General features: G+C 37.7%; 1 protein-coding gene across 2 annotated transcripts in view; it reads left to right on the plus strand.

Annotated features, from left to right (window-relative positions):
- The window catches only part of Cow (Proteoglycan Cow), a 179538-nt gene that overhangs the window by 115142 nt on the left and 50437 nt on the right, over positions 1 to 13959 (plus strand). For both annotated transcript variants that reach the window (XM_012284556.2, XM_003702990.3), the window contains 2 exons: positions 10160 to 10262; positions 12141 to 12272. In XM_012284556.2, the coding sequence (XP_012139946.1) occupies positions 10160 to 10262; positions 12141 to 12272 (235 nt within the window). The remainder of the gene's footprint in view (positions 1 to 10159; positions 10263 to 12140; positions 12273 to 13959) is intronic.

Consider the following 13959-nt stretch of genomic DNA (forward strand, 5'->3'; position numbering starts at 1 on the left):
AAAATTTGAGAATTTAGAAATTCGTGAAATTTAAGAATTGGAGAATTCGAATATTTGGATATTTAGGAATTTGGTAAATTATAAATCTAGGGAATTAATAATTCCTGTTGTTCCAGATATGTAAATAGCTTGGAATCTAGGAAATATATTTATAACTTCGAATATTTAGAAAGCTAAAAATCCGCAAATTAATATAATCTCCATCAACCAGCAGATTTGATCCAGACGGTAATTTCATCCTGATTTAACAATTCCAAATACAGTCCTTAATTATGATTTCACTTCACTCATTAATTAACTGGCGCACCGCGTAGAGGCAGTAATTGCGATTCAGAAATCTTGTTTCGTACTCGAAAGGGAAATCGGTAACGAAAGACTCTGTCAACAGGTTGAACAAGCCGTGCGATTAAATTAGCTCGACGTGATAAATGAAATATCCGGTTTCTAATCTTGCATGTCACGGCTGAACACAATTATTTCGATCACGCGGAATAATTGATGACGCGACGCGATATGAACATCTCTGCGAAGCATCTGCTGACGACTCGATTGTTCAATTTACTATAATCGTTCTACGATCGAAGGATTCGAATTCGAATCTCTATTCAATAAACTGATCCGATAGATTCATTTATTGTGCGCGCTAAGAACGGTACATAAAGACGAAGAGAAGAAGCGCACCGATAAAAAGAATATTGAAGAAATATATGAAAGAAGAATATTCAGATTTCAATACTGAATAACAACAATAAATCTTTCATGCTTGACAAATACTGTATTTTAATTAAATTCTATTGATACGTATTTATGAAAGATTAATCGATAATAGTTATTTCATATGTTACATATGTCACGATATTTATTTTACAAGACAAAAGGAAGCTTTAAAATTTATCGACGTGCATTCAGAACTTCGTTAATAAAAATCTGATGGTTTATTCGATAAAAAATTACGTTTATTCGACAGGAGTTTTTGATAGAGAAAAAAGGAGAAGAAATATCGATAGAAACCGTGTGAACTAAAAATTACCCAAAGAGAAATTGCAGGCGTTACGACTAATCGTAAGTTGAAAGAAGACGGAGGTTAAACATGCTCCATAAGCCAACGGAGGAGCATTATAAATCTTCGTGGTGGTTGTATCTTGACGTGTGTTTTAATGGTGAAATAAATTGCGAGGGAAAAGTCGTTCCCGATCCGTGTTACAACTTGTTACTTTGCTTCCAATAACGCTGTTGTAAATTCCACGCCGGCGATGCGATACGTGCAATTACCCTGTATCTATATAATTTAATCATGTATCGAAGTAATCGAGTTCCCGATCCTGCCACCTTATCTCCTTTGGTTATCTTTCATTCCTGTAGGCAAACGCACGGATATGCTATGAAGATGAACGTGAATCGATAAATCAACATTTTACTAATTAAATTTTGTAACTTGATAATATCGTATTTATATTATGGAAATAAGTCATATTTGTGTTGTGTGATAGAACGCGTTATGTTGTTTGTTTTATTTTTGTAGTGGATATTGTTGTATGGTAGAGGATTGTAGGTTAGATTGATATTTCATGGATTATTAGATGCTGGATTAGTACTCGATAGATAAGTGGACGTTAGGTTACAGCTCGATGGATTATTAGACGATGGATTAGTAATCGATAGATAAGTAGACGCTAGATCTGTACTCGATGGACGCTGGATCAGTACTTATCAGATTACCACGCTTTAATTTACTATGCATTAGATTACTATCCGTGAGATTACCACGCGTTGGATTACTATCCGTGAGATTACCACGTATTGGATTACCATGTATTGAATTACCACGCATGGAATTACTACGCACAGAATTACCACGCGTGGAATTACCACGCGTAGAATTACCACGCATGGAATTGCTACGCGCAGAATTCCCACGCGTGGAATTACCACGCGTAGAATTACCACGCATAGAATTATCACGCGTGGAATTATCACGCGTGGAATTACTACGCGTAGAATAACCACGCGTGGAATTACCACGCATAGAATTACCACGCATAGAATTATCACGCGTGGAATTATCACGCGTGGAATTACTACGCGTAGAATAACCACGCGTGGAATTACCACGCATAGAATTACCACGCATGGAATTACTACACGCAGAATTATGACGCGTGGAATTGCTACGCGTAGAATCACCACGCGTGGAATTACTACGCGTAGAATTACCATGCGTGGAATTACCACGCATAGAATTACCACGCATGGAATTGCTACGCGCGGAATTACCACGCGTGGAATCACCACGCGTGGAATCACCACGCGTAGAATTACCACGCGTAGAATCACCACGCGTGGAATTACTACGCGTAGAATTACCATGCGTGGAATTACCACGCATAGAATTACCACGCATGGAATTGCTACGCGCAGAATTACCACGCGTGGAATCACCACGCGTAGAATTACCACGCATAGAATTATCACGCGTGGAATTACTACGCGTAGAATTACCACGCGTGGAATTACTACGCATAGAATTACCATGCGTGGAATTACCGTACGTAGAATTACCACGCATAGAATTACCACGCATGGAATTACTACACGCAGAATTATGACGCGTGGAATTGCTACGCGTAGAATCACCACGCGTGGAATTACTACGCGTAGAATTACCATGCGTGGAATTACCACGCATAGAATTACCACGCATGGAATTGCTACGCGCGGAATTACCACGCGTGGAATCACCACGCGTGGAATCACCACGCGTAGAATTACCACGCGTAGAATCACCACGCGTGGAATTACTACGCGTAGAATTACCATGCGTGGAATTACCACGCATAGAATTACCACGCATGGAATTGCTACGCGCAGAATTACCACGCGTGGAATCACCACGCGTAGAATTACCACGCATAGAATTATCACGCGTGGAATTACTACGCGTAGAATTACCACGCGTGGAATTACTACGCATAGAATTACCATGCGTGGAATTACCGTACGTAGAATTACCACGCATAGAATTATCACGCGTGGAATTACTACGCGTTGGATTACCACGCGTTGGATTTCCACACGTTGAATTACTACTCGTTACATTACCACGCGTTAGATTAATACTCACTAGATTACTACCTGTTAGATTACCACGCATTGAACACTATATACTAGAGTTCCACGTGTAGTATCACCACGCGTTTAATAACTGCACGTTACGTTACTACACATTAGATTACTACTCGATAGTTAACGCCGCGTTAGATTACGCTTCGTTAGATAACCACGCATCAAATCGCTACTCGTTAAATTACCACAAGCTGAATTACCAGAAAATAGATTACGACGCACTGAATTACCACGCATTGAATTATCACATATTGAATTATCACACGTTGAAATATCACGTGCCGGATTATTATGCGTTAAATTATTACATGTTGTATAATTACACATTGAATTATCACGTGTTTTATTATTACACATTGAATTATCACGTGTTAAATTATTACCCACTGAATTCCCATAAAATTTAAATGTAAAACGATATATTACACGAATAATAATTTGTGTGAATGCATAAGTGTCCCGTGGAAAAATTTGTATGTTGCTTGAATCGATGTTACAGTAGATCGTGGGAGATAATGTTAATCAAGGTTCTTGTATAACAATGTTACGAACATAATGATAATTTACACGGTGTTGCTTGTGTTCGCGTTATATTCTTTTAAAGCTTACTTTATGAGTCTGGAAATATGAGATGATTTAGGATGGCAGTTTACGAGGGTTGCTACGAGAAAATGGAGAACGCGTCTGAAAAAATATGCTACGTCCATAAATAAATAAAAAGTAGACACGTGGCTCAGGTGGTTAGGTATAAATAACTATGAAGCGATATATACAAATTCGAAACTGTTCAAAGTCAGAAGATTAATATTCCAAAAATTTAGAGGAGGAGAATTTTGACATTTTTAAATATATTACATTGATAACATCATTACATCATTACATGATTAAATTGATGAAGACTATCAAGTACATAGCAAAATTCTAGTCATTTGAAACTTCTTAGATATTTACATTCATATTCTTAGTGCATTTACATTCCCTTATGAATCCTAATCCCACGTCGTTTAATTTCCCACTGATGACGCTGACACACATACAAGGGTTAACAGCAGAGATATCGATTCCTGGTAGCAATTTCTTCGTGCCGGTTATTGTCGATGGTTTATCTGGTTCCAGAGGTTATCCAGCATCTTCGATATTAGCATCGTCGATCATTCAGCCCTCGAAACGTATGATCGATCGTCGGTGCTATCTCCGTTTCGCGACGTCCAATTCACGTAGAAGTCTAGCCCATTTTGGCCGCATTGTGCTCCGTAATTGTCAGTAGCCTAATATACGCCGTAATCGATATCGTAATACCATTTTGGGGGAGGTGTTTCACAGTTGGGAGGGTCACCGAATATTCCGATAATTTATGGGGTTAAATGGTTCCGAGAACATTCACGAAATAACCCTTTTCATCCTTGATAAACGTTTCACTCTTAAACGTCTATCTAATGTTCATCTATTAATTTCAGGTCCGTTTCCATTACTTTATGATACGTTCTTTTTATGGATTCATGGATCCATAGATTCATAGATTTTTAGATTCGTAGATTTCTAGATTTCTAGGTTCTTAGATTTCTAGATTTCTAGATTTCTAGATTTCTAGATTTCTAGAGTCCCACATTCTCAGATTCCCAGATTCTTAGATTCCTAGATTCTCAGATTCCTAGATTCTCAGATTACTAGATTCCCAGATTACTAGATTCCTACATTACTAGATTCCCACATTACTAGATTCCCACATTATTAGATTTCCACATTACTTGATTCCCAGACTCCTAGATTCCCAGACTCCTAGGTACCTAGATTTCTAGAGTCCCACATTCTCAGATTCCCAGATTCCTACATTCCCAGATTACTAGATTCCCACATTACTAGATTCCCACATTACTAGATTCCCACATTACTAGATTTCCACATTACTTGATTCCCAGACTCCTAGATTCCCAGACTCCTAGGTACCTAGATTTCTAGAGTCCCACATTCTCAGATTCCCAGATTCCTACATTCCCAGATACCTAGAGTCCCACATTCTCAGATTCCCAGATTCCTAGAGTCCCACATTCTCAGATTCCTAGATTTCCAGATTCCTAGATTCCCAGATTCCTAGATTCCCAGATTCCTAGATTCCCAAATTCTTAGATTTGAAGGTTCCTTGATCCCCAAATTTCTAAATTTCCAGAACCTCAGATCCCTAAATCCCTAAAGTCCTGAATCTCCAACCCTATGTCACCTACTATCAGATGACTACTGATCAGATTTCGTCCTCTCCAAATTCCTTGTAAAATCACCCCACGTTACCAACCCAAATTAGAAGTATTACTCCCCAGATTTCCAGCTCCTAAAATTCCCTATAAAATCAGCCCACATTCCCAACCCAAAGAAGCATTACTAATCAGACTTCCATCTCCTAAAATTGCCTACAAAATCATTTCACGTTACGAACCCAAATTAGAAGTATTCCTTCCCAGATTTGGTCCTCCCTAAATTCCCCATAAAATCGATCCCCGAAAAATGACTATCTCCCCGAATTAGCCCCTCCGTCTTTTTCCACCCCGAAAGGATTAGAATGGTCGAGGTAAATTTGAAAGTTACGAACGGGTTTACGGTTGATTGCCGGCTCGAGAGCAGAAGGGGATCGAAACTAATTCCGTCGTGGACGCAAGGAGGCAATCCGGATTTTCGCCAAACGAAATGATTCGTTTCTTTGATGTAGCTGCGCGGCGAACGTTCAGTGCCCGAGCACAATTGCATTCGTCTGGAAATAGTCGACAAGCGATATTGGTCGTTTCGAAGCATACCGCATTCGATTGAATTTCTCTCCTGCCCATTAACTCGGAGGCTCCCCCGAACGACGCCATTTCATGTGTAACCCTGATAGCTAACCGTCGCGATCATTACACTTCCTCTTCTAAGAGTTACGTCGGACACTTTTGTCCCACGGAGCTCAGATTGCGTCGATCGATTCCTACACTCGTTTGGCTAATTGTAATCCTACGTTAATTGTATGGTTGTACAATAGGACTCGGTACAATAACACAATGCCGTTATGTGTGGTTACTTAATATAATTGTATTAATACAATCGGGATTATGTAATACACGGTTGCTATGTGGCTGTCGTAAATTGAACACCCCTTTTCTTTCTCCATTTTTCTACTTGCTGTGATATGTCATTAAAAACTGATTTTATAAAGTGTAGTTCTATTTTGTGAAGTTAAGATGATCTCTTATTTCGCTTTCATGTTGAAAATTTAGTTAAAGGGAAATTCATATTGATTGTGAAAATGAATGCAATTATAATATCAGTATATTAGTCATTTATGTTAGGTATCACATATGCCTAATATAACATATGTATATGTATAACATATGTTATATATATGTATATACATCAAGATCACATATTCATTACATACATGATTATATACATAATTACCTCATGTACATTATAAAATTATAGTCATAGATGTACATATATAACATATGTTACATATCAAGGTTATAATAAATCATATTATACTTCAAGATTACATATTCATTACATACATGATTACATACATAATTACCTCATGTGCATTATAAAATTATAGTCATAGATGTACATATATAACATATGTTACATATCAAGGTTATAATAAATAATATTATACTTGAAGATCACATATTCATTACATACATGATTACCTCATGTGCATTATAAAATTATAGTCATAGATGTATATATAACATATGTTACATATCAAGGTTATAATAAATCATATTATACTTCAAGATCACATATTCATTACATACATGATTACATACATAATTACCTCATGTACATTATAAAATTATAGTCATAGATGTACATATGTAACATATGTTACATATCAAGGTTATAATAAGTCACATTATACTTCAAGATCACATATTCATTACATACATGATTACATATATAATTATCTCATGTGCATTATAAAATTATAGTCATAGATGTCGCACTTGTAGGAGTACCACATGTCTGACCATTCACTTGCTTATACTACTTAAACCAAAGCCATTTTGTTCCACCATTTTATGTATCGCAATTTTAATATCCCTTAGAATGAGCATAACCCCAATTCGCAACTCGTAACTTTCGGCCAAATTACAAAACGAAATTGTGCATCTCGAGGGAAAATGGCGGATTTGTCGGTGTTCATCCAGCGTCGATATAGTACGTCGGAAAGGAAAAAAAGAAAGAAACGAGAGCGTATCGCAAATAACGGAGGGTTCAGTTACGCGTCTAATTAAAAGTTTCGCCCCGGCGAAGTTCCACTTCCCTTGGCGGGCAACTAATATCCCCGAAAGGAGCGGAATAGCGGGCGGAATTAAAGTCGAGCGTACATGAATTAAGGAATAGCAGCCGTTTCGCGAACTGCTCGTTTTCGCCCAGGTAATACGGCCATTTGCGTGGGCCGAACTTCCGGGATAAAAGACGAAAACGAAAAAGAAATCTGAATGGATCAAAAGGGGTGGTCAAAGCCCGCCCTGCGGTTTCTTCGATGCGATTCCCGTGTACGTCGATGCACGGCTTTACGCGCGAATGAAACGCCACATGGAAACATTGCAACGAACGGAGATTGGAGATTTCGGATTTCAGAATTTTTGGAATATTTGGTGAATTTAGATTTGGAGAGTTTTGGGAATTTGAGGGAGGAGGGGTGGGGTTTTAATTATTGTCGACTTTGAAGTTTGGGAATTTGAGGATTTGGAGAATTTAGGGAGAGGCTGTAAAAATTTGAAAAGTTATAGGTATTGAAAGTTTCAAAATTTAGGGACTTGGAGTGTTTGGGTGATTTGGAAAATTTGAACAATTCAGAGAATTTGGGTCATTTAGAGAATCATCCCTATATCTACATTTGTACAGTTTGGAGAACGTGGTAGTCGAACACGGAACAAGTCGATTTCGGTTTTGGCGAATTGTGTATGTGAAACGTGTGTGTATTCGTAACCAATAAGACAAGTTCTTTACTCCGTTCGAATTTCCATGCTACGAATGGAGGATCTAGCCAGGTCTAACTGACCGAACACGATAAATCTGCAAGCGGAAAATTCGCAGCGACGTTCTTGAACCTGCGCTCCGCTTTCCTGTCAGAAATCGAACATCCGTGCGAGTCGTCGAATCGACATTGGATATCCAATTCACTTCGCGTGGAAACTGTCGGATCGCATTATTGTTCCCGGTACACGCTCTCGGTTTGCAAAGACATGCAAACTTCCGGCGTACGAGTTGCATATTCGATCGACGTTGATCACCGGAGCCGTTCGCTCAAAGGCGAATAAATAAACGTCCTTCCTGTCGCTGGGCAAATAACAGTTTTAAGGCATTCGCAAATACAGCGACGCGGTTAAAAAAGATAGTAAAGATAAACTGTAGCCCCAAAAACCGCGTTATATTTCTCTTTTCCCCCTCGATCCCCGACTTCATTTAGAAAAGAAGAGTTATTGCCCTGCTCCACTTTCCATAATCGCCCTCCATTAAAACAAACATGCTACCCACACTTAATATTCCTTTCTGGCTACACATCCTACGTCTTATCAACGCCGTTGCTAATGAACGACATATTTAATCAGGCATTATTAATCTATGGTAACCGTTACAACGTCATTGAATCTCCACGTGAGATTTTACGTATTAAGCTTCCTATTACCTGCTGGGATTCTAATCTCCTTTCGCGAGCATCGAAATTTAATTATTAACATTTACTTGCTTGATTACAACATTGAACATTAATTAACGCGTTCAAATAGGATCACGAGACCATATATAATATCTCCTTGTTGATACTGCGGGAAATTAGTGTAGAGTAGATTCTTGTTATATTGTCACTTTTGTAACGCGACAATTTATTATGTTTTACAATACAGTGTTAAACTCGCATTATATTGCCACGTATTATAATTTCATGTATGTAATACCCATTGAATTTACCAGGCGTTATATTCCCATTCATTGAATTAACCACGCGTTATATTGCTACGCATTGAAGTTATCTCGTGTTATATCGCCACGCGTTATATCGCCGCGCGTTATATCGCCGCGCGTTGTGTTCACCGCGCTTTGTATTTATCACGTATACGATTTACTATGCGTTCAATGTACTACGCATCGAATTTACCACACATTGACTTACCTCGCGTTATATCGCCGCTCACTATATTTGTCGCTTATTCATATCATCATAAGTTGTATTGCGCTGCATTCCTCACGTTTTGTATTAATCACGCATATAATTTTAACGCATTGTATTTACCTCGCGTTATATCGCCGTTCACTATAATTATTACTTATTCAATTCATCACAAATTGTATTGCGCTGCATTCACCACGTTATATATTTATCACACATGCAATTTTAACATATTGTATTTACCTCGCGTTATATCGCCGTTCGCTATAATTATCACTTATTGAATTAATCACACGTTGTATTGCGCTGCATTCTCCACGTTTTATATTTGTCACGCATACAATTTTAACGCATTGTAGTTACCTCGCGTTATATCGCCGCTCGCTATATTTGTTACTTATTGAATTAGTTACACATTGTGTTACGTTGCATTCTCCACACTTTATATTCATCACGCATACAATTTTAACGCATTGTAGTTACCTCGCGTTATATCGCCGCTCGCTATATTTGTTACTTATTGAATTAGTTACACATTGTACTACGCTGCATTCTCCACACTTTATATTCATCACGCGTACAATTTTAATAAATTGTATTTACCTCGCATTATATCGCCACTCACTAAATTGATCACTTATTGAATTAATCACGCGTTGTATTTACTATATCCTGAATTTATTTCAGCTCACAATTTATTGTCTATATCTATTTTAAGAATTTTTTGCTTCCGTAATTGTCAACGGCAATATAACGAGAGTCTACTATCCATCAAAGAAAATGTACCGTACTTCACATGTTCCTTCTAAGCTCAGAACATACTAATATTTGACATTAATTACACAAAGTGCACTCGAATACTTCCATAATAAATTTTATAATTATTTTATTTTCCAGGCGAACTCTGTCGTCAGCTGAATTGCAAGAAAAAGGACCTGTGTCTGCTGAAGGACACGTTCACCGCTGTTTGCGTTTCAAAAAAAGAGCTTGAGAAATCAGGGTAAGTGACATCTTGTCAAAAAAACCTTAATAAAAATTTACAAGTTAATTCTTGTATACGCAGTCTTGAAATATTCTAAACTATCTTACAAAAGAGCTTTTTAAAAGCCCATCTTTCACATTGTGGCAAGTTTGATAGATCCATGAAAATACAATATCTTCAATGCATTGGAGAAAGATTCAATTCTCCGAGGGTGCTTCAAATTCTTAACATTGTAGCAAACTTTGACCATCTTCTGAAGTATTCAGATGCGCTATTCTTTATTTAGATAGATAGACGTATAAACAATTCTATGACTTCTATATTAGTTTTTGCAACTTGATAGTCGAAGAAACACTATTTTCGTAGGCCAGAAATCGCGTTTAACTTATTCCATTTCCAGGGAACGGCATCTTGATATGCAGGATCTGCTTAAATTTTTAAGATTCATGAAATCGTTTTTCCTCGACGTGGGAAACTTTCGTTGATGTTATATTTTTCAATTTACTTTTTTCCTTCTTACGTCTATCTTGGTTATTACGTTATTTGGGACGGTAGAAAGTTGCTGCAGTTTATGGATGCATTTTTAATTTCAATATTTTGCGTATCCTGATGGGGTGGGTTAGTGATAATTATTTATTGAAGTTTAAACAATTTTTAAATTATGTTTACAAGTAGTGAAGTTACACAAATTTCTATATTTCCAAATTCTCAAGTTCACAATTTCTCAAATCCCGAATTCCCCAGATTCCAAATTCCCCAGATTCCAAATTGTCTAGATACCAAACTCCCCAGATTCCAAATTCCCCAAATTCCAAATACACCAAATCTCGAATTCTCCAGATTCCAAATTCCCCATATCTCAAATTCTCCAAATTCCAATTTCCCCAAATTCCAAATTCCCCAAATTCCAATTTCCCCAAATTCCAAATTCCCCAGATTCCAAATTTCCCAAATTCCAAGTTCACCAAATTCCAAATTCCCCAAATTCCAAATTCCCTAAATTCCAAATTCCCCAAATTCCAAATTCCCCAAATCCCAAATCCCCCAAATCCCAAATTCCCCAAATCCCAAATTCCCCAAATCCCAAATCCCCCAAATCCCAAATTCCCCAAATCCCAAATTCCCCAAATCCCAAATTCCCCAAATCACACATCCCCCAAATCCCAAATTCCCCAAATCACACATCCCCCAAATCCCAAATCCCCCAAATCTCAAATCCCCCAAATCCCAAATCCCCCAAATCCCAAATTCCCCAAATCCCACATCCCCCAAATCCCACATCCCCCAAATCCCAAATCCCCCAAATCCCAAATCCCCCAAATCCCAAATCCCCCAAATCCCAAATCCCCCAAATCCCAAATCCCAAATCCCCCAAATCCCAAATCCCCCAAATCCCAAATCCCCCAAATCCCAAATCCCCCAAATCCCAAATCCCCCAAATCCCAAATCCCCCAAATCCCAAATCCCCCAAATCCCAAATCCCCCAAATCCCAAATCCCAAATCCCCCAAATCCCAAATCCCCCAAATCCCAAATCCCCCAAATCCCAAATCCCCCAAATCCCAAATCCCCCAAATCCCAAATCCCCCAAATCCCAAATCCCCCATATCCCCCAAATCCCAAATTCCCTAAATTCCCAAATCACCAAAAATTTCCAAACACCAAATTTTTAATTTTCACATCCCCAAATTTCCAGCTCCAAAATCCCCAACTTCTCCAATCTTCAAAAGTTCCCAGATTCCCAAATTCATATATCGCCTCAGGTCTCCAATTTCTGACTGTACCCTTTCACATCGAAATTGAAGTAGTCTAACTTCCCGCCATTTGCGTCAAAGTTCGAAAGTTTGTGGAGCAGTTCAAACAGAATCTACTTTCAATGAACGACTTTATTTTTCAGAGACATAATAATACCAAAATCCCGAATGGTTCAGCAAAACCGACGAATGAGAACAGAAACTTCGGTCGACACAGAAGACGACGACGCCTTCTTCGATTCCGAGGACGATGACGAGGATCAGGACGAGTCCAAGTAAGTGCGCGGAAAATCCATTATTTCTCACGAAATTGTCAGCTTTATTGTGCGGTTAAAATTGAACCTTCAAACTGTATCTTCTACTTGAGACATTTTCGATGAAGATTGTAAAAATGAAAAACTTTATTGTTTGATTTAAATTAAAAAATTTATGAAACTTGACAGTAATGTAGTACAAAATAAAAATTCAGTTTTCGCTGTCAGCAATTTTATCAAGGTTCTACCTTATCTGCTTAGCTAATATTCGATCGATATAGTACGTCCGGAAGATCATTATCGATTAGAATTTTTATGCAGATTCAACGTTTCTTAACGAACCAGAATTTCCCCTGATGAAATATTAAGAAATATAAGGAAATAAGGGATGCAAAGTTGGACTTTGATAAGACAACTTTCAGCGATATTGAAATACCGAGTTAAAGCGAACTGCGCTGCTTATGAAGTTCGGGAAAAATTGCTTTTTTCCCAGAAAACGTTACACGATCTATTCGGTTATTAAACGAAATAGAAATATCTGAAAATTTTTACCCTCTTTTTTTTATCGTGTAAAACGTGACAAGTTTTCAGCTTTTGAATTTGCTCGGTTTCATATATCAAACAAATAAAAGAATTCCATTTCGGATTGTTCTGTTGATTTTCACTTTAGTTCGGAGTTTTTATTTGTTAACAAATAAGAATATTTTCCTTTTATCTTTATTAATCAATGTATACAAATTTCGCAAATATCTGCAATTTTATTTCGATATTTAAATAAATAACTCAAATGGAAAGTGCAAAAATTAATATAAAAATCTTGGAAGAGTAATTATTGAGAACAAAATTGAAATTCGAAATATTCAACCCATATTTTATTTTAATAATCAGGTCATTTTTAGTCGTGAAATAATAATAAAGTATGCAATAATGTATACACAAATATTATTAAATGTAAATAAGATTATCTACCAATTATTATTTAATTTTTCCATCAGATAAAGCGTTAAAGAGACCAACATCGATCGGAATATTTCTTCCAAATTAATTAAAATAAATTCACCGAGCAAAAATTAAAAATATCTTTGACAGCGAATTCTTCGCATCCCCGGTATTCCAATGAGATTATTCCCGATAAATTGATATTAGCATCGAAACAATCGAGCCAGCGCAGAGCATACAAATGTTCGGTAAACAACAATTTGAAGAATTACCGTGTGTTTATCAGGAAAAATGGTGTGCGATGAAATTCCTTGGAAAGGAAAATATCGCGCTCCATTTAACCAGATGCAGGATGAAAAATAAAATCTGAGGAGACCGATGATCGTTTAATGAGGCCCAATTTGTACCGAATATGTTTCCCGAGGAAGGGAATATTTCATTGGTTCCGGACGACAAACACGATCGAGCAATTCGGTTTAATTGGTTCTCTCCGGTCGGCTGTCGCGTATAAGTTGCCGGGGTTAGAATCACAAAGAAGGAGAGAAAAGAGAAGCAAAATTGTCGGGAAGCAGAAAGGAGGAGCAGGAAAAACAGGAGAGATCGAAGCGTGGTCCCAGCGGGCAAAAATAGACCCACCCTCCGTTCTCTGTTTTTTTTTGCTCCTTTCTCTCTTTTTCGCTAGACATTTAGCAGGAAGTATTGGTTTCGCCGGTTCTCTCCGCATGTCGAACGCGTTTTCCCTCTGGCTGAGTCGAATAAAAGGTTAGCT

This window comes from Megachile rotundata, chromosome 7, assembly GCF_050947335.1.
Source record: "Megachile rotundata isolate GNS110a chromosome 7, iyMegRotu1, whole genome shotgun sequence".
NCBI lineage: Eukaryota > Metazoa > Arthropoda > Insecta > Hymenoptera > Megachilidae > Megachile > Megachile rotundata.